This window comes from Micromys minutus (genome assembly GCF_963924665.1).
Source record: "Micromys minutus genome assembly, chromosome: 1".
NCBI lineage: Eukaryota > Metazoa > Chordata > Mammalia > Rodentia > Muridae > Micromys > Micromys minutus.
The window spans coordinates 182,046,323-182,068,763 of NC_137969.1; the positions used below are offsets into that span (position 1 = coordinate 182,046,323).

Here is a 22,441-nt window from a genome sequence, read left to right on the forward strand (position 1 = left end):
TATAAGGGCACAGAACTTGGTCTGAATGTTTGGACTTTCTGCATTCAGGCCTTCTATAGCTGGCTTCCTGTAGTCCAGGCAGGCGCAGGAACCCACCGGAAGCCGAGGAGATCAGCGAAAGTGACTGACCTTGGTCGGATGTTAGACTATAAGTGATTTTGTTGAGCTTCTTGGTGCTTTCTCTTCCACTTTGTGGATTTGAGTCCCGCCTCCTCTGTGCAGCTTGTGGGAAGGAAGCCAACCAGAAGCCATGTTTCCCCACCAGTCACTCACTGAGTGGATGTCCCAGATGAGTTCCTGCTACCTGGCAAGTGACATCAGCGTGACCACGTGCTCTGTCACTTTGCTGAGATGATGATGTGGGGCCTGTGGACATGAATAATGTGGATGTTTTAAGTTAAAAAATTAAACATGTGCCCTCGAATGACAGAGAAGCCGGACACTGTAAAAGAGAGCTCCTGGGTTTACAGTCTTCTACTTAGCCAAACTCATCTAGAACTACAGATAGACAGGAAGACAAATGTATTCTTCCTAACAAGGAATGTCCATGTGTCTAAAGAGTAACAATGTCGGTCTGAACTCAGTTCGCCACTAGGAATGGATCTCACTTTAAATCAGTCATAACTAGATTCTTAGGGTAATCAATATTTGCTAGAAATCTCAGAGCTCTGAGTTGGATTTTTATTTTGTGAACTGCATGGCTGTCGGTGAGTTCGGGCTTTCTGTGCTGTCTCTAGGTTAGTTTCTAGCTCCCTTTAGTAGGCCTGGAATTTAGTATAGTGGACAGGGACCCCAGCTTTGTGCCTTTTGTACCAATCAAAAATAAGAGAGGACAGATTTCAATGTAGACTCCACCAGGGCTGGGAATTCTGATTTTAAACAGGCCAGAGCTATCACATGTTGTTCACTTGAAAGTGAAAACCACTTGGGCAGCTGTGAGAAAATCTGTGTGTGAAAGGAGAGGTATGAGTTCTTGGATGTATATGGACAAGCACACAGGATTTATTCTAAGGTTGTATCAAACAGAGTTAGTGAGCTTATCACTTACGTTTCTTAGGCCTCCTCATGCTCAAAGTTTGTGAGTGCACACACGCTGTTTTAATGGTTTAATCCTAGCCTGTGAATAAGGATAGAAGGTGGATTTACCTAGTGATCCATTCTTGTCATATTCAGGTCTTTGAGCTTTTATTGCTCTCAGAGAAAATACCTAGAGATAGGTGAAGATAAGACAGCTTTGGATACCATTTGAGAACTTGGCATGTCAGCACACATTTAATCTAGCAGAGCTAAAATTGGGTGTTTGTTTTGTTTTCTCTGAATTGTAGTATGAAGTATCATGGAATGGTCATTGACTATGTGTTTGAGTTTTGTGTGTGTGTGTGTGTGTGTGTGTGTGTGTGTGTGTGTGTGTGTGTGAATTTGACACAAGCTAGAGTCATCTAGGAAGAGGAGCCTCCACTAAGAAAATATCTCCAATAAGTTACTTGAAAGAAAGTCTGTGCCAGCATATTCTGGATTGATGATTGGGAAGGGAGAACCCTGCCCACATGGGACAGTAGCACAGGTGGACAGTTGGTCCTGGGTCCTTTAAGAAAGCAGGCTGAACCATGGGGAACGAGCCAGGGGGCAGCATCCCCCATACTCCCCGTTAGTTCCTACCTTCAGGTACCAGCCTGGAGTTCCTGCCCAGATGACTTCTTGCACAATGGAGTGTTACTTCCTTCCCAAGTTGCTTTTGGGCATGATCTTTTATCCCACCAATAGAAAGCTAAGTAGGACACCATGCCATCTGGTTTGGACTAAGCAAGCTAGTACCCTCTGCTGCCTGAGCATTGAGTAAATGTCACCCCTTCATAGAGAAGGAGACTTCAGTGTGAGAACTTTTAGAAACCTTGGAGAAATCTGTTTTAAAACACAAGTTAGATTAGATAGAGTAGATTTTTAAAAAAAAATAGATTTAAAAATATTTTTATTTTAAGTACTTTTATATTTTATTTTATAATATATAATATATTGCATATATTATAATGCAATATATAATAAAATATTGTATTTATTTTTATATTATTATTATATTATTAAACTAAAGCCTTTAACCAAATTTAAAATACTTTATTTGTTAGAGATTGCAGGTACTCTCGGAAACCCGAAGTTATCAGATTGCCCGGAGCTCAAGTTATCGGTAGTTGGGGGCCATGTGGATGCAGTGGGTGCTGAGAACTGAATTCCAGACCTTTACAAGAGCAGTGTGGACTCTTCACTAATTGGCCATCTTTCCAGCCTCTAATTGTCTGCTTATAAATATTTCAAAAGTTTTATATGTGATGATAGCAATTGATAGCTATATATTTTTCTTTGAAAATTAAGGCACGTGGGACACACAGACAGCCTAGCGTATAAGATTCTTTCTGAGTGAACGAAAGCACCCGAGTTTCATCCCGGGAACCCAGAGAAGGATAGGAGAACTGTCTCCATGAGCTAGCCTCTGACACCATGTATGTGCCCTGGCACGTTTACAACCTCTCCACATACATCATGCAGTTAAGGTGCTTGGAATATTTTTACACAATTTTACCTATACATAAACATTATAGTAACTACTAACTCCAATCATATTTTAAATGTTCAGTTGGGTATAGATGCCTTCAAGCATCCATTTTGCGAGTCTGGGATGGTGGATTAGTGGTTAAGAACACGATTGCTCTTGTAAACCTGGGTTTCCTCTCCAGTGCTCACAGGCATCTGTACCTTCAGTTCCAGGGGACCCAACTGCGTCTTCCGGCTTCTTCAGGCATCGGCAGATTTGTGGTACATCTACATACATACAGGCAGAATGCTCATACACATAAATAAATAAGTTTTCAAAATACGTTTTTTGAGGTCCACTACCAAGTTAATCAAATCTATAAACACCTAGGGCACAGACAGCTCTGTGATAGAGCTCTTACCTGACGTGTTAACTGGGACCTAAGTTCAATCCCTGGCACCTCAAAATAATACTTGCTCTGAATGTATAATAAGAAGAGCATACTGGGGCTAGAGAGATGGCTCAGCAGGTACCAACACTGGCTGCTCTTCCTGAGATGGAGGCTCCATTCCTGTACCACATGGTGGTTCACAGTCATCTCCAACTTCAGGCCCAGGGGTTCTGAGGCTTTTTCTGGCCTCTGGGTACCAGGTAAGTGTGGGGTGCACAGACCTACCTGCAGACAAAAAAATTTCCTACACGTAAAATACATTTTTAAAGAAAGAGCATATACTGTATGTACACTGAAGGCTTGCAGTATGCCAGTGTTAAGGCAAGCCCTGAGTCTCTCTCAGAATCCCCTGGGGTTTTCTTATTGTTAAGGAAACTCAGGGCTTGGTATCCTTTATTGAGTTTCACAGTAGCCCCAGAAATGTCATGGGTGGTAGAAGGGTATGCAAGAGAATGTATGTTAGTCAGGTTTGCATGAGAATGTATGTTAGTTGGGTATGCATGAGAATGTATGTTAGTCAGGTATGTATGAGAATGTATGTTAGTCGTGTATGCATGAGAATGTATGTTAGTCAATGCTTGGTTTATCTGGATAAAACCGATCAGTCTCGCTCTAATGACAGAAACTGGGTTCTGTTTTCTTTGGTTTGAGCCATTTGGTATAAACTCTCAAAAGGAGCAAGTTGTTACTCGATTTCAGTAGTTTAGCTCCATTAATTTTTGTCTGCATTGAGGTTTGATCCAATGCAATCTCGGTACTTCTCACAGGGTTGCCTCTCCTGTAAGTTTGTTAAAGTAGATAAAGCAAGTAAAACATGTTTTACAGAACTCAATTGAATTTAAAAAAAACTCAAAATATCATTTGAGCGACTCCTATGGACAGCAAAAAATGACTAGAAGTCCAAAACCTGTACGAGCCACACACTTCACATCTCTGAGATACTCAGCTTCTCCTGTGGTTTCATTTTTGTGTCATTAGATCGGGAATACCAAGAAAAAGTCATCATATATATGTTTTCCCCTCCGGATAGCTTGCTTGTCTGTTTTCATTTTGCAGAAGCTCGAACACTATCATATTCTTTTCATCCAGGTTTCTGTATCTCAAAAGCCTGAGGTTGCCAAATGTGTGCTCTATATGTATGCATAGATGGGATATAATACGTGTTCACTCTCTGCCCTTGTTTCCTGACACTCAGGTCTTAACACCCTCATATATCTAAGGCTTAGGGGCGCTGGGTGTATCTTTTATTCTAATACGTGGTCTTCGACCCTGGCTCCTGGGAACGTAGTTCCTAATCTCTTGACATTTCCCAGGTGACAGGCAAGTCTCTGTTTATTTGTTACTGTTTGGAAGGCTCAGAGGTAGCTTCATCTCATAGGCTGGTTGTTGGAAAGACCAAGCCGGGATTACAAGCTTGGGACTTTCAGCTTTACTGTGCTCCCATCATCTTCCAGGAAGAGGAGATGGGCAGAGGACTGAGCTAATGATTGATCATATCTATGTGGCCAAGCCTCTGGAAAGATTTCTGAAAGAACGGCTGAGGAAGTACTCGGGCTGCTGGAAGAAAGGATGCTCTTCCCACATACCATGCCTCATATCTGTATCAGTGGTTCTCAAGCTTCCTAAAGCTGTGACCCTTTAACACGGTGCCTCGTGCTATGCTAGTCCCAACCATAAATTTATGTAGGTATTTATTTTGCATATTAATTTTTTATTGAGAGGAGACAAATATATTTTTATTGCTTCTCCATAACTGTAATTTTGCGACTGTTGTGAGCCATAATGTAAATATGCAGGATATCTGATATTGTTGGACACTAACCCTGCCCCCAAATGGATCGTGACCCACAGGTTGAGAACTGCTGATCTATACCTGTTATAATTGATAGGTAAATGTGAGTTAAGTGTTAACTTGAGTCCTATGAGTTGTCAGACCTGAGGAAGACATCTCGTTGATGTCTGCTGGAGAATTGCTTGGTATGTGTGTGTGTGTGGTGGCAGGGTAGGGGATTGTGTGTGTACCTCTGATGTCATAGATAAAGTCTTGAGACTTCTAAGTAAGAGTTTAGCATCTCCTACACTATGGTTTATAGCATGCCTAGTACTTCATTTCTAGGCTGTTGGCCTTTGGGCAAACATTTTATAGAATTAACAGCCTGTTCTCTAATGCAGTCCAAATGTTTATGATTGGAATCCCATCCTGTCCTTAACATGTGGCAGGCTTTGATCTGCTCACAGTCCCTGTAGTTTTCTTTTATTCCATAAACATCTTCTGGCCAGAAAGAAAATGACTTCCATGAGTTCGCAGTGGAGAATGTGGTTCAACGGAAGCATCTTCTCCAAGGGCAAATGGGGTGAAGGACTTTTTGTTCCCAAATTCCTGGAAGCTGTTTGAGAAAGGCTCTGATGAGAAACCACAGGTATGGCTGAAGCTGAAAGTAGAAGTTGTTTCTGAACTCCAAAGCTTCTCTGTCGTGTGTGTGTGTGTGTGTGTGTGTGTGTGTGTGTGTGTGTGTGTTTAATTGTAGGTGTATAGGTATCTGCCCATTTTGGGGGAGGTCAGAAGACAGCCGTAGATGTTATTATCAGGAACATTGTCTCCCTCTTTGAGATAGGGTCTGTTATGTGCCTGGAACTCACCAGTCCCACCAGACTGGCTGGTGTACAGCAAATTCCTACTTCTCCTTATCCACTTAGCTAGTGATACCAATGGCCCTCTTGGGGAATTCAGTGGTAGAATTTAAAACCAACAACACAGTATTCATAGAAATAGCTACTACCGTGCTTCAGGGGCATGTCGATCATTCTGTTGACATTTTCCCAACATATCCAGTGGCATTGTTGCTTCTCTGCACTGGTGAGGAGGGACTTGCCTACAAATCCTGTAGGAGGAAAGGAGCGTGCTGGTCTTTAGCCTGCAGCACACCCCCCCTTGGGCTGGGGGTGCTCCTGTTTGTTATCTTGTTTTTAGGTTCCTTGTACTCTGAGGACGCTGAGGACATTCGAGTTCATTGTTCACTTCTAATCGAGCCAGAGGTTACTTGGCAGAACATGTGGCTGTCGTGGATTAATGGTGGTAATACTGACATTCTTTTCTGCAGCCACTTTCTGTCATGTCGCACAGAAAACTGGAAAAACCTGCTCATTCTGATCCAATTACAGCTCACTTCCAAATTTGCAGGGAACTGAGTTTTCAATGTTAATTCGATCGCTCAGAGCACAGGAGATACTGAGTACTTTTCTGTAGCAGCAGACTTTGTAGGTATGTCTTCCCTATCAGTTTACAAACTGAGCATTCTGTGAAAACACGCCGTCATTTACAGGACCCAGTGCTGACAAATGATACAGTGCTGACTGCATGTTGATTTCCCAGCAACGCACAGATGAGACTGTCCATTTGGGGTGCTGATTCGGATTAGATGGCTTTTAGGATTTGTTTTGGCATTAACTCCTTTGCTGAGTGGTTATGGTATGACTGCCAAAAGGAAAAATGGGGCCAAGGTAATATAATTTCAGGTCAATGGAAGTAAAACTGAGATGGAATTCTGCTAGCTTATATAAAACTTTCTCTGGAGGAAGGCTGTGACTGTGTGCTCTATGTCTTAGAACCCAGCCTAGCCAGTCTTGACTTTTCAGGTAGCACTTTAAAGTTTGTTGCCTTCCCAATGGACTTCCCCTCCCCCCATTTCTAGTGAGAGATGTGTAAAGACAATTTGGCTCCTGGCAGGTGGTATGCTTGTGTTTGCTGCAGCTGCCCAAGATCCCTGGATTCACAGATGAAAGACACACACACACACACACACACACACACACACAGATGCACACACACACACACACACACACACACACACACACACAGTTTTGATATGCCTTGACTAGTTCAATGGCTAGGCACTTCTAAACCTCCCCAAGGCTAGCAAACACTCCCCTCTGGTATTCCTGCCTTACTACCTTGTAAATTTATATTTTATCTTTGCTGCCCTGTTACCTTCTGGTCAGCACCCCCCATAGGGCTGCTTTACCTTTCCACCTACATTGCTGGATGACTTCTCTCTTGTGGCTCTTAAATCTGATCCCTCTGCCTCCAAGTCATGGCTGTTCTCTCTTTGCTCTGTCCCCCAGTCCCTTGCACTGCAATCTAAAGTCCTGACTCTGTTTTCCTGCCCAGCCATTGACTGGACGGCAATTGTTTCTTACCAATCAAATCCAGCTGGGGACAGGGATCCTCAGGTCCGGAAGAGCAGCTTTGGGAGCTGAATTAAGACAGAGCATTAGAACCAATTCCCAACAGAAACGACCTCACATTTCACCACTTTCCTTCTTTCTTCTTTTAAAGGTACCATCCAAGAAGCTGGAACACTGTTGTCTAGTAAGAATGTTCATGTCAACTGTTTGGATGAGGTAAAATTAATATATCATTTTACTTCCTAAGAGATTGAGTAGCCTAGTCATTGGGGACATTTCTCAGTAGGTTCGATGCTTGCCATACAATCCTGAGGACCGGAATCCAGATTGCCAATGCTGATGTACACACCTATAATCCCAGCACTGGTGGAGGGAGCGGGTGGCAGAAGCAGGGGATGCCTAGAGCTCACTTGGCCGCCAGTCTAGCCAAGTCAGTGAACGTCAGGGCTGGTGAGAGACTGCTGAAAAAGAAAGTGGGAAGTAATAGGGTAAGACACTGGGCATTAACTCCTGGCTTCCACGTAGGCAAACACACTTGCATATGCGCATGTGTGAAGACACACACACACACACACACACACACACACCACATATACATACCCCAAAATGGGTGATATAAAAATTTTCGATAGAAGTTGTTTTGTGACCTTTGTTATATTCAGGTTATACTGTTAAACCAAGATTAGAGACAGTGAAAACTTGATTAACCTTATGAGCAAACAAATAAGTACAAATTACGCTCAAATTGTAGGACCCCTCTTTGCCCCTTTCCCCTCCCTCTCTCTCTCCCCTTCTTTCTCACTTTCTCCATCCTTCTCCCTCACTCTTTCTTTCTTCTTTTTTAAATTTGATTATTGTTGTTTTTGAAATAAGGTCTTAATTCTATGTGTTTGCCATCAAATAATTTTTTAAAGAATTTTCCATTTTTAAGGTTTTCTTTTGTTTGTTTTTTAGGTGTTTTGTTTGTTTGTTTGTTTTTGAGACAAGATCTTACTATGCAGCAATGGCTGGCCCAGAGCTGGCCCTTAACCTATTTTACAGAATGTAAATGTGGTAATATTATCTTTTTACATACGTTATACTATTCTATTCTGTTTGCTCTGCTCTGTCCTAACTGGTCTGTTTTGAGTTATTTGTCTCCTGTTCTTGAGGATGGTTGTTGTTTTACAATGACATACTATGACAACAACTAGAAAGGCTAGTGCAGAAGCTTTTATCTCAGAATGTAGATATGTATTAATATCACTTCAGGTTTTTTCCACGAGTCATGAAGTGTAACATTAAAACCAACATAATGCATGTTAATTGTTGCCTCGGGAATTTATAATTCCCCTTTGCCTTGTCCCACAGTGGAGTGGCGCAAGGTGAAATGAACAGACAAGGTAGTAGGAGTGACATCGGAGCCTCGAAGAGCTAGTCTAACTTTTCTGGGATTCTAATGGCCTAGGATAAGATACTGGCAGAGCACACATCCCACATAGGTGTCACAGACTGCTGGTCCACACACCTAGCCGAAAGAGAACTGTTCATGCTTTTAGAAAGAATCTTTTCTGGTTTGGGGTCTTGCGAAGGTATCTGCTGCTAAAAGAGAAAAAACGAGAGAATAAACACAAAGAGGAAGGTGACACTTTAAAATGCAAAGGAATGGGAAATAAAGGGAGGCTGGCTTGGAAACAGCCAAGGCAGAACAGCACCATTTGCAACAGAAGATGTAAAGGTTTTGTACATCTTCTTTGGGTTTTCCGACTGTTACATTGTATTGAGAGGTTCTGTTTTAAAGGTAAGATGGTTATATAGTTTCAGTATCATTCTCTGCAGATGAACTTGCATAGTTTCAGTATTGTTCTCTGCAGATGAACTCTCACTGTAGGGTAGGCTTCCTGGATTGCCAACCTGTTCTGGAATAGCAGAAAAGATGGAAACCTGAGTGAAGTCTGTCTCTTTAAAAAGGGCTACTGTTGTGAGTTTTTAAAACTAGCACACAAAACACTGTTTCCGTCTGACATTTTCAGACATCATTTGGTTTAGTTGATCATCTTATCCCAATCTTTCTCCTCTTTTACTCCCAGTATATATATTTATTTTTTTCACATATTTTATTACCCCCTCCTCTTTCTCAGTGGCTCTCTTTAGTGGAGACCTTCCCTCTCTCATAGTTTCTTGCCTAGTTTCATGTATGCATGTATATATGTGCACATACATGTGCACTTAGGTACAAATTGTTGTTTTGGAACAGGAGATCAAACCCAGGACAAGTATTCACTGAATGAACATCCAGTTAATGGAGTCTTCATATTGTACAGTCTCCTCATTTTCCTCTTCTTAATCCCAAGAAGTTTTGATCATGCCCACTGATTAACCACTAACAGCACCCAGGAGGACCCAGCCTCCTATTCTCTTGTCGGATCCCTCTAGGATGGTGGCTTAAGACAAGGTAGAAAGGGCCATTTCAGGGACGCTGGAGGGAAAGGAAAATCTTTTCTGTTGAGTGCAAGACAAGAAATCCAACAGACTTGATAAAAAGCCAGAATTATCTACTGAAGAATTAGCTTGCTTAAAGACATCTCAAGAGTGGATGTTCAAAACAACAAATGAACTATGTTTACTTAGGGCTAGAGTATTTATGATTGTGAGCTGAACCATCGTAGTATCCATCTCATTCTTAAATCAAAACCACACACCTCAAAAAGTCATGTTATGATTTCATTAGCAGAAAGAATTGTTTTGTTTTATTTTGTTTTGGGACAGAGTCTTACTATATAGTCCTGGCTGGTGTGGAACTCATAAGCCTCTGCCTTTGCTGGGATTAAAGGCATACATCATTATTTTTCATTGAAAAAAAATTCTTTGAGATAAAATAAATCAAGTAAACTATTTTTACTTATATTTTTATTAATTTTGAAGCTTTGTTAAGTCTGTAATTTTGTTTTAAATTAGACTTTTGCAACAATATTACTTTAAAAAACTGTAGAATTATATATCCTATATTCTATTAATTATAAATTTCAAATTGAAGGTATCAGGAGCAAATCAAATACAGTATAGCAATAAAAAATGCATAGCTTAAATGCTGAAGATAGGTAAGGCTAAGGGGCTACCATCAGACCTTCTACACATAGCCCTGTGCCCAAGACTGCATCAGGCCTTTCAAGAAAAGCTGTGAACGGCAACTTCATAGATACAAAAGGTCTAGTCTTTACCCAAGAAAAAGATGAAGGCAAATTTGTATAAGATTTTTTTTTTAATATACTAAAGTGAAAATCTCTAAGAGAAAATGTCTTCCTTAGGACATGAAGGGGTCACATATGAGATAGAACTGTGTGTATGCTGTAATATTATTACATTATATGATATTTCACTAGGTAAAGGCAAACGGGTGTAGAGGCCAACCAATTCAGTCTAGTTTAAATATTGCCAAATATGTTTGTAATCATATGTAATCAAATCTTAGTGTAATTAAATATGTGTGCCATTTGGGGATCTTTGTTTTAAGACATGATGTCACAGCAGTAAATATATTCCATTCCTGCCTTTTCTCATTGGCAGTAGTTTGAGAATTTCCAATTTACTACACATAGATATATTCATTGGAAAAAATTTACTTTTTTATTTTTGTGTGTATACAGAGATGAGAAGAGAGCATTGACCTCTGTGTCTAGACTCAGAACAGTTTTGAGTATCTGATGTGTGTTCAGGTCCCCCAGAAAGGCAGCAATCGATTTTAACCTCTGAGCCATCTCTTTATTCCCTCTGAAGAATTTTAAAATCCTCATCTTATTTGTTTATTTTTGTGTCTGTATCTGTATATGTTGGGTCACATGTGCTCCAAGAAAAACTTCTTGAAGTTGGTCCTAGTGATCAAACTCAGGAAGCCAGTCGTGGTGGCAAACACTTTTCCCCAGTGAGCCGTCTGCCTCCGTATTCACCTGTTAACTGTGCATTCTGAATGCACCGAATCTCATCCATCTCTTTTATCTAAGGTTTGGGTACTGGAAGTTGAATCTAGGGCCTTGCACATGTTAGGCAAGTGCTGTACCATGAAACTACATTCTAAACCCTTTTTTAGCTTTTTACTTTAAGATTGGCGCTCACTAAGGTACCTAGCTATAGCTTAGACAGGCCTTGAATGTGGGGTACTCATCTTTGTTTTTCTTTTGTTTGCATACCTGTGTGTTCATTTGTGTCTTAAAGAGACAATCATGTTGGGGAGATAAGGACCTTAGACGTTCTGATCTTTGCCCAACTTGTTTGATGGTCTATAAGGTTAAACTTATCTTTTCTATTTGCTAATATGTTAAAAAATGTTTTTCCTCTCTAAGAAGCCAAAGTAAGCTCTAAGAGAGGAAATGAATATACCTTATAGATTTAAAAAGATGCTTTTGTTTATGTTTGTGTTTGTGAGTTATGAAAATGAAAATGTTCACAATTAACATAATTGTCCTTCTCTTTAAAGAATGGAATGACTCCTTTAATGCATGCAGCCTATAAAGGAAAACTTGACATGTGCAAATTACTTCTGCGACATGGAGCTGACGTCAACCGCCATCAGCATGACCATGGGTACACAGCACTTATGTTCGCTGCACTTTCTGGTAAAGTTTTACTCTACTTTGTCGGTGTTAATTACCTCTACCATCCAAACATGCGTATATTTCAAATTCAGTACATGCCTTACTTTAGTCAATTTTAGAAGTTTAATAGAAAGCAATGGTGAGAATTGACTTTTGAAAAGCTACTACAGCTAGGCAGTGGTGGTGCACGCCTTTAATCCCAGCACTCGGAAGGCAGAGGCAGGAAGATCTCTGAGTTTGAGGCCAGTCTGATCTGCAGAACGAGTTCCACAACAGCCAGGGCTACACAGAGAAATCCTGTCTTGTAAAACAAACAAACACATAAAATAAAAAGAATAAAAGCTATAATGCCTGAGACAAGTTGTGTAGTTAGTGATCTGTTCCTTTTCTGGTTTTAGAACGTTCATTGTGGTTTGGAGGGTATTGGCGCCTTCCATAGCACAGGTCTGCAGGTCCGAGAACAACTTGCAGGGGTCATTGCCCTCCTTCCACCATGTGGATTGTGGGGATTGAACTCCAGTCCCCAGGCTTGGCAGCAAGCGTTCCTAACCCACTTAACCATCTCGCCAGCACAGGTTCCTTTAGTGACTCCAAATTAGTTGGTTCTCTGCATTTCTTTCAGATTGACTTCTTTGAGTTTCAATCTTTACATTTTAGTGAAATCCAAACCTTTTTTGTTTGTTTGTTGGCCTTTTGATCAAACAGTTGCTGTGAACAGTGCTGGCCATTAGCCGGATGGATCATCCCTGTGGAAACTTAGTCTTACATGCCTTCAAGCCTGTTTACTGAATAAAATCATTGAAAAATATCACAAGCAATAAAGCGGAGTTTAAGTTACTGAATGTGTCCTTTCTTTCCTCCTTCCTTGTCCTCCTTTTTTGGTTTATGTTTTTTCAAGACAGGATTTCTTTGTGTAGCCTTGACTGTCCTGGAACTTACTCTGTAGACCAGGCTGGCCTGGAACTCACAGAGATCCTGAGAACTGGGGTTAAAGGTGACTGAGCCCATTCCTCCATTCACCTCCTGGTGAATGTACTTCCCTATGCCACATTTATAAGAGCAACTTCCCGGAACCTCAGATGTAGATGTACTTCCCTATAGCCTTATCTTAGGGGCTGTGCCTAGAGCTATAGATACAAATGTGCTTAATACTAGCCCTTGCAGGGCATAGCACAGAAGCCAGATTCCTGCCTTGGCTAGCTTCAAGATGTCCTGGGAAAATAATATTAATATTACCCCGCCACCAATTGTCCAGAGGTGCCAAAGATGCTCTCCACACTCTAAGAATACTGAAATCAAGTATGTGAAGCTAATGCTCATATCTGACCTATGATGTGAAGATTAAATGCTCACTGAGATGTCACTTTGTCAAGCAGTAGATTATAAAACTAGGCAAGAGTGAGCACACAGGGCTTACATAGAGGGGAATTGGCAGTAGTAAATTTTTGATAAGGGAAACCTGGTTACCTTCATAACTGTGATTAAAAGTATCAGCAGTAAGGCCAGAGTTGGTGCTGACAACATAGGTATTTCTGAAAGTAGTTATCAAACACCATACATTAAATTACTTTAATATAAAAGTATTACAAGATCAAGGCTGTTTGATTTTAAATGTTGGTCAATCAAGATTTAAGGTGATGAAGCATAGAGTGTCCTTGAATTTAAATTTTGACTGTCCTAATAACCTAGTTCTGAATTATAATAAGCTGTGCATTTTTTATTGCTATACTACAGTGTTTGATTTGTTCCTAATTGAGCAATAATGCCACATTATCTTATAAAATACAGTTGGAGCTCCCCACCTACTATTCTTTTAGAGGAGTGGAATTCAGTGACTTTCAACAGCCTGTAACTCATGTTCCAGAGGAAAAGTGTTCCTTCTGCTTCCATGCGTGCCTGCACTCATGTACAGTAAACAATCACAGGCACACACACATATTAATATGTACAGTAAACAATTACAGGCACACACACATTAATAAAAGTAATAGCAACAACAACAATAATACTTTATAAACAAAGAGGACATTAGTGATTTAATTACATAGCTTTTTTTTATTATCCCCTCGTACAATACATCTTGACCATACTTCCCACTCTAACCATTCCTTTTAGCCTATCCCCTTCTTCCTCAGATCCATTCTTCCTCCATTTTTCTTCCGAATGCAGCAGGCTTCCCGGGATATCAACCAAACACTGCATAAGAAGATACAACAAGACAGGGTACCAACTCTCCTATCAAAGTTTGATGGGCAACCCAGTAAGAAGTAAAAGGTGCCTAGAGAAGGGAAAAGAGTCATGAGGCACCCCCACTCCCACTGTTTGGAGTCCCATGGCAACACCAAGCTAAACAACCACAACATATTGGCAGAGGACCTAGCACAGACCCATGCAGGTTCCGTGATTGTTCCTTTAGTCTCTGAGAGCAATGTAGGCCATGTTCTCCTGGTGTCTTTGACACCTCTAGCTCCTATCATCCTTCCTCCATCCCTCCAGCAGGATCCCCTGAGCTCTACCTAATGTTTGTGTGGGGGGGTCTCAGTATCTGCTCCCACCAGCTGCCAGAGGCAAGCCCTTCTGATGAAGACTGGGCTTGGCACTCATCTATGAGTGCAACCGAATATCATTTATTAGGAATCATTTCATTGATTTCTTTTTTTCTAACCATATTTGCTTCTGTCCTACTTCTGGGCTATCCAGCTTCTGGCTCTTAGCCATCCATCCGGGCATTCCTCTGGTGGCATGGGGCTCAAGCCAGGCCAGTCGTTGGGTGGTCACTTTTAGAAGTTCTACACCACCTTCACATCAGCACATTCTGCAGTCAGAACAAATTGTAGGCCCAGGGTTTTGTGGTTGGGTGGTGTCCCGGTCCCACCACTGCAAGCCTCGCCTGGAGTGCCTGGTTACAGAAGATGTCCTCGCTAGGGTAGCCTATATGGCTTCCAGGGAGTTTTCACTGCACTAGGTTGTTACATCACCCTCCAAATGCCCATTTACACTGTTGTAAATGGAATACAATATAGACAGAGTTAAAATACAAACAAAAAGGAAGAAAAAGATTTATTATGTATTTTGTTCTCATTGCTCTCTATAAGGAGGCCTTACAAATCAACCAGAGAAGGACAAATATTGTAATAGACAATCTGACAGAAAATGAAGGAAATAAATCAATATGGAAGATGTTTGCAGCATTAATCAAAGAGGTCAAAATTGGAGCACTTGTGATCGATCATGTTTGCACTTACTATATTGGCAACAGCTAAAGTGGTAGTTGTCTGGGAATTTTGTACCATTTGTTCAGACTATGCTTCCTGAATGAACATCTGGCAGTATGCATTTAAAACACACACAGCCTTCATCCACATTGTCTAGGAAGTGTTTTTAAAAAACAAACAAACATACAAAAAAACATGGGTCATTCTTGCAAAATTGAACCAGGATTGCTGCTCACTCAGTGGAGATAATATTAGTAAAAGATTTGGAAGACTGAAAACGAACTAGAGATGTTTACACAGAACTTTGCAGAAGGAGCCCAGAGTTGAATACCCCAGAGTCTGTAGGTGTTGGGAGAAGGATCAAGTCGGTGCTCAAGGGAGAGCTTCCATTCGTTTTCTCTTGTCTTTGGTTTTGAGAATTTCCTCATATGTATGTTTTGATGTTATACAAGGTATTATCATTATTGCAAACATACTATTTAATTGTTAAAAGTGATTTTTAATCCCGTACCTTGCTTTCATTACCAAATGGATTTTTTTAGGAAATTAGATTGACTAAGTAGATTTGCTGCACTTTATTTCTTGCAGTTTGTTATGACCCCTATTTTTGAAAAAAAATAAAAATATTTATCTGACAGAAACTTAAAAGTCAGGGAGGGGGCCTGAGAGAGAGAGGAGCGGCACATTTGAAATCAGTGTCAATTGTGCATTTCACCGATTTGTTTCTTGTGGCTCTAGGTAATAAAGACATCACTTGGGTCATGCTGGAGGCCGGTGCAGAGACCGATGTTGTGAACTCGGTGGGAAGAACAGCTGCCCAGATGGCAGCCTTTGTGGGTGAGTGTTTACTCTCACTTCATGGAGAATTATTCTCAGTTTCCTGTTACGTATATTTTATGTATTTGTTTATTTAGTTGGGATTTTTTGAGACAGGTTCTCACTACCTAGCTCTGATCATCCTGGAACTATGTAGACCAGGTTGGACTTGAGCTCAGATATCTGCCTGCCTCTGCCTCTGGGATTAAATGTATGTGCCACCATGCTTGGTAACATGTTGATAGTTCACCCTAACCTAATGAGGTCCCTGATGGCTCTCTCGAGAAAACGGATGGGTACTTGGAGTTCCCATTGTGTGAGCGACAACGTGGCAGGAACATTTCATTGCGCTCAACTCTCTGAACTAAGGTGCTTTATTTCTCTAATGGAGGGAGTTTGGCACCAAGATTGAGAACATGACTGTAAAGTCAGAAGACTTGAGTTGACATTCTGGCTGCCACCACTTTGTAGCAACGTACTTAACCATTTTTGTCTTTCAGCTTCTTTGCTGTAGAACAAACACAGGGTTATTTTAAGGATTAATAGAGATGATTGATTTGAGATCTCCTAATGAAACAGTTATGGTCACTTCTGTGACCAGTCATCAGAACCGTAGTGGCGGTGTTGGAAAGGAGTGTTGGGTAATAAGCTAAGCTGCTGCACCGTCTCCATCAGCTGATATGGATTTTGTATGCCCCACTCAGTCTTGGCATGTTAGTCCTGTTATTTAACATAATGAGGGGGTAAAGGGGAGACTGAGAGCTTGGTCATTGGAATTATAGACTCTGAACTGGCAGTCAGGAGCCCACTGATAGGAAAGCAAAGACTAATCGCAGAGTTAGTGGGATCACCATGGCCGTGTGATGGCCACTGATTAATTCGCCAAAGCCTAATGTTCCCAGCCTGTTGAGTATTTTGTAGGTGCCTTGGTAACAGTGCTGAGCAAGCCAAAGTTTTACTCACGTTTTCAGAATGTTTAAAGGCAGCCAGCAACGGACCAACAGTGTGAGATTATAGTCCTCAGAGAGAACTGATAACTGTAGAAATACATTGAAGAAAAGGATTTTCCACCCCTTTCTAACAGGTTTTTAAGAGAAATTATGTTTAAGCCTAGATACAGTAGAAATTAGTCAGGTATGGACAACATTAACTTCATATTGTAGTTAATTTTATAGTCACTTTTTCTTGAAATTAGTTGCTTCTATTCATGCAGCAAGTAGATTGCTTATGTTAGCTTTGCAATGACTCGTCCTCTCATTTTATCTAAATCTCAGAAGTATTTGAGAAGGTGATAGCCCTCCCGTTCCAACTACAGAGAAGTAGTTTCAGTCTCAGGTGTTCTGGCTGCCCCCCAACTAACACCTTTTCTAACTGTCTAGTTAGGAGCTGGCTTGTATTAGTTATTGTTCCTCTTCCAATGACAAAACAGCTGACAAAAACAAGGTCTGAAAGGAGGGCAGGGTTCATTTTAGCTAATGATTTGAGGAGATAGAGTTCATCACGTGGGTGGGGGGAAGTCAGAGGGTGGGAGTGTGAGGTGAGGCTGGTCATACTGTGTACCGCAGGAAAAGCAATAGATCTGGGACTCAGCATCTTGTTGTGTTTTTTATTTACTCATGGGATGGTTCCAGTCAGTTTTTTCCCCACACCTCTCTGGAACCACCTCCACAAACTCACCCAGAGCTGTCTCTTAGGTGATTCTAAACCAGTCACATTACAGTAGAACTTAACATTTCAAGGACTCCTAAAAATGGATAGTTTTTTTCTGGTCATTTATGTTCCAGTCTTGGCATACCTGGGTTTGTTACTTCTTTGTGAGATATTTGAACAATATTTTAGGCTTCCGAACCTGTTTTGTGGAGCCTTGGTGTAGGTTACATTTAAGAATCAGGGCAGTTGGAGACACCTGTATTGATTTTGATGCTGTGGTGTTTATACCTTGCTTGCTTTAGGAGATTTGCTCAGATGAATGACATTTTTTTTTTCTCCTAGAACATTCTGGAAGCAGATACCACTTACTAAACATAGCACATTGGCTGATTTCAGATTCTTAATATGTGCTCGATTTCTCAAGTTGTGAATAAAAATGTCTAGTAGGCCGAAAGAAGTCATCAAAGATGGGGAAGGAAGGAGAGGAGGTGGGACCTCACCCTTATTTGCCCCTGGAAACAGAAAGGCACTGATGGTTTGGTGTTTAGTAGTAGCACCCATATAAAATGATACTGTCATCAATACTGAATTACCTTTTCAAATCGGGGATATTTTCTTCTATTCCTTCCTTTTATATCTATCCTTTTGTCTTTCACTCTGGGTTTTCATTCTTTTTGGTGATAGCCTGGTTATTGCAAGCTCTCACCTCTCATTATACTTTCTCTCTGAGTGATGTTCCGCTCTCAAGCACATTTAGTTCATAAAAGCAATTAGGAGTCTGTCTTTGAATTTACTGGTTACTTTTTTAAAATTTAGCTTTCCTGTGGTTCTCGAAAGCCTTTAGAGATTCTTCAGGAGTCAGCTTAGGTGGGTGTTTGAGACCTGTGATTGTGTAGCTAAGTTGGTATCAGTGCTGTTGGGACACCAGAAGCTGTCTTGTAAAGACCTTTGCCTGGCGTCTTCTAGGCAGCCAGGTAAAGCCTCCAGGGTTGTGAACCAGAGGAACAAAGGGCTGTAGCCTCTGCCTGTGGTCCAAGGTCTGGAGCCACCCAGACCCAAGCAGGAGTCATTCTCCTCAGCTTCTCAGGAATGCTGAGCCACAGGTTGAGCTCCCAGCTCAAGTGTGGGTCCCAGTTCCCCTGTCAGCAGGATCATGTGGCACTCCCAGGATGTCATCTACATGGACAGGAGCCATTCAGGCAAACCAGGGTGGACCGCCATCTCCAGCACTGGCTGCCTCTCATCCCTTAGCCGTCTTCAACAGGCCGAGAGGGAGAAGGGTGTCCTCTAGAGACCTTGGCTAGTTCTCTGGAATGTTCCCTGCCCATCCCATTCTACCTGTTGGCCCACGGTAGCTATTTCTTGGCTTTTGAGAGGTAGTGGAGAGGGAGCTGTGGATGGAGGCAACAGAAACAGGGTCAGGCGGGCCACCCACTTTCCTAGGAATACTGTGCTGTAGTGGAACTCCATTTAATCCTAGAAACGGCTTAAGGATGTGCTTTAGGAATTTGTGAGGAGCAACAGTGTTCAATTCCAAGCCTGTGGGATCAACAATTTCCAGCTCATTTTACAAAAAGACCAAGCTTCTCTCCAGTTCAGGATGGGGAGGTTTACTTGATAATACTAATGACGATAACAAAGGTACTTTGCACATATCTTAAGTTATATAGATGCACCTGAATGACATTGGGGGAAATGAGTGTCATTGCTGTCAGGGTGGAAAAAGATATATTTGAATTATAGTCAATTTTTTTAAAAAGTAATTTTAGTTTTTTTTTTAAGTTAATTTTTTGCTTTTTGTTTGTTTGTTTTGTTTTATTAGTCTACATAATCTTCAAATTTATTAAGAATCCTCTTTTTAAATGTTATCTCTCTACACTTTGGGATGCTTACAAGTGTTTTCTGGAATATTTTACCCCTCTTTCTCTACCCTTTTACTGTAGAATAAAAAGACAGATATATGTGTGCTCCAAAAGCAAATAGTCCTGTTGTAAAAACAACACCGACTCTTGTATTTAATGATAAAAATCACCGACTTTTCTGTTTTTTTTTTTTTTTTTTTTTAAGGTCAGTATGACTGTGTGGCTATCATCAACAATTTCTTCCCTCGAGAGAGACTGGATTATTACACTAAACCCCAGGGACTGGATAAAGAGCCAAAACTGCCTCCAAAGTTGGCCGGCCCCCTGCACAAAATCATCACCACAACGAATCTCCACCCCGTCAAGGTAGCTCGGTGTCTTATATCTGCTCTTCAGATCAGTGTTGCTTCCCAGTCTTCCGTGAGGTTGTAATTGTCGCGGTCTGTGTCCTCTGGGTGAGATGTTTATAGTGAGTGAGCTCCCACGTCTGCTTGAGTCATTGCAGGAGTGTGTTCAGTGAGCTGCCAGAAGAAGCCGGCCCCGGAGAGAGGGTTTAGCTTTGCTTCTCCCTCGGCAGTGCTGCAGACAGCCTGGCTTCAGCCATGAGAGCAGACGACTTTTAATATCCTTCAGTCTGTCACTTGCCTGGCCTTGTCCCCAGAGGGGAAGAACAGAGAGGGAAATGGGTGGCTTTCTTGAGTGAGGGGAGTTGTCTGGAGGAAACTGCTGTGTCTTTGTGTGTGCTGAGGATGACAGGCCTGGTAAGAATCCACGTGGCACACTGTCTACTCGGATGCTCAGAAATGTTTACCATTCCGTTAAACACAAGAGTGTTCCCAGTGCACGGGGATATGTGACACACTGAATATCACCGTTAGTGGAACCAAACAAATTGCCACCTCAGGCTTCAAAGTTCAGGTTGTTCAGTGTGGGCTTTAAGAGCCCCCTCTGAGCCATTTTTCCCGACATCATCCCCATTTTTCAGTTAGTTTGGTTTGGTTGCTTGGTTGGTCGGTTGGGTTGGTTTTGATTTGTTTTTCATGTGTAGCCTTGGCTGTTCTGGAACTCTGTAGAGGAGGCTGGCCTCAAAGTCAAGGAGATCTGCTTGGCTCTGGGAGGGGCTGAAGGCGTGCACCACCACTGACAGCTTTGTTTCGTTTTTAGCAATAAATACACCTAGGAAATGTGAAGAAGATGAGACTTTTTTGCCTGTAAAGGCCTCTGTTCTCTCCTGGACAACTCAGCAGTTCTAGTGTCAGAAGCTCCTATTCAGTGGGCTGTCAGACACGAACCAGCAGGGCTGGGGGACTCCGTTTAATGCAGAGAGAGCATGAGGTTCCCTCCTTTCCCATTGACGTACACACCCATGCGGCTTCCATTTCCGCTTCTTTGCCGAGAGGTTCTGGAACTGCTCTGACATTTGTATGGCACCATACCCCTTTCTGTTCTACTTTTAGTTAATTTTACAGACACATGCGTCCTGAGTAAATTGGCGCATGTGCCTCCTCATGCACACAGTGTAAAGGCATATGATCCGAGGCGATCTACATGATTGGGGCTTTAGAGGGGCTGTTGGAACTGTGGCCCTTGCTCTGCGCAGGAGCGGGCGGTCCATTCAGCGGAAGCTCTGCCTTTCATCTGTACTTGGGAGGCAGAAGCAGCCCCACCGCTTTTGTCGTGGTGGTACACATCTTCAGGGGGTTACAAAGAGGAGCAGAAAGCCCCGGCTGAGGTCAAACATCTTTTAAAAAGAAGCACAGAACTTCTCCCCAGGCACAGCACACCTTTTCGCTGCTTCTGTGCCTAAAATGGCTGCCTTTGCATCTAGGTTACGAGGCTGCTATGGCGATGTGTTTGTTTTCGAAAGGGATTTGGGGAATTGTGCAGATGCCCAAGACGACAATGGCTATCTAGGAGAAAAACACAATCTCAGGCAAAATCTCAGTAGCCTCAAAAAGGGCTTCTGAGGGAAGAACCTCCGAGGGAAGAGCCTCCGAGGGAAGAGCAGGCAGGTGTACCATGGCAGACCAGTCTTTGATGGTCCAGATGAGTTCCAAGCCCAGGAGTGTCGACTTAGTACTTTAAAAAAAAAAAACAGTGGACAGAGGGAAAAGAATTAAAATGCTACTGCAGGGGCATTGTCTTTGCTAGCAGTCCTTGGAGAAAGAAGATTCATCTTGATTTTATGCTTAAAGGAACACACTTACATCCCTTGGTTGCACATAATGAAGATTTCCTTTATCCCCCTTTATAATGCAGCAGATATGAAGAAAGCCAGTGAGAATATTCCCTTGTGAAGAGCATAGAGATATTTCCATAATTCACTATTTGTTGATCATAGTTCTCACAAATCTTTGTTCTGATTTGTAGAATAAACAAAGCCTGGCATCTCAGAAATTTTTTTTGTAAAATATTAATATAGGCCCTGTTTTAGATTTTTTGGAAAAAGAATTTTGCATTAAGTTTGAGTTTTTATCCTTATTATTGAGACCATATATAAAATATTAACAGTTTTGAATGATCATAATTAGCAGACATACTAACGGGTCCTCTACATCACGTATTTATTTTTTTTCTACAAGTTGGTTTTAAAAAGTATTTGTTTATTTTATGTGTATGTTTATGTACCTGAGGGCATGGCGTTCACTGCTTATGTACAAAGCCCTCAGAAGTGGGAGAGGACGACAGATCCCAGGAAATGGAGTTACAGGTGGTTGTGAGCTATTATCTGAGTCCTGGGAACCAAACCTGGGTCCTCGTTTGGTTTGCAAAGCAGTAATGCTCTAAACTGCGGAGCCTGCGCATGTGCACTTGGTAACTATGGAAGCAAGAAGGGGCATCTGAGCCTCTGCAACTGGAATTTTGGATGGTTTTGAGCAGCCATATGGGTGCTGGAGGAGTGGCCATTGCTCTTAACCAATGAGCATCCATCTCTCCAGCTCCCCATAGATTCATTGTTTTTTTTAAACACTTGTTCTAGTAGGGAGAATAATCAGCAAATTTACTAATAAAAATCAGTTTTACTTACTTCCTGAAGCCTGATAATTTCTTATAGAGTGCTGTATCGTAAGAAAAGATTTGGTTCTATAAAAAATTTAGTAGTGCCAAAGGGAATGGACCCAGTAGCTTTGTGAGACACGCAGGAAGGCTGGACCTTCTCATTC

The 22,441-nt window shown here is 41.6% G+C and overlaps 1 protein-coding gene across 1 annotated transcript in view; it reads left to right on the top strand.

The window, feature by feature from the left end:
* Positions 1-22,441, top strand: part of ANKMY2 (ankyrin repeat and MYND domain containing 2) — a 36,175-nt gene that overhangs the window by 670 nt on the left and 13,064 nt on the right. The window contains exons 2-5 of the mRNA XM_080917596.1: positions 7,315-7,379; positions 11,617-11,755; positions 15,688-15,786; positions 19,483-19,643. Of these exons, the coding sequence (XP_080773722.1) occupies positions 7,315-7,379; positions 11,617-11,755; positions 15,688-15,786; positions 19,483-19,643 (464 nt within the window). The remainder of the gene's footprint in view (positions 1-7,314; positions 7,380-11,616; positions 11,756-15,687; positions 15,787-19,482; positions 19,644-22,441) is intronic.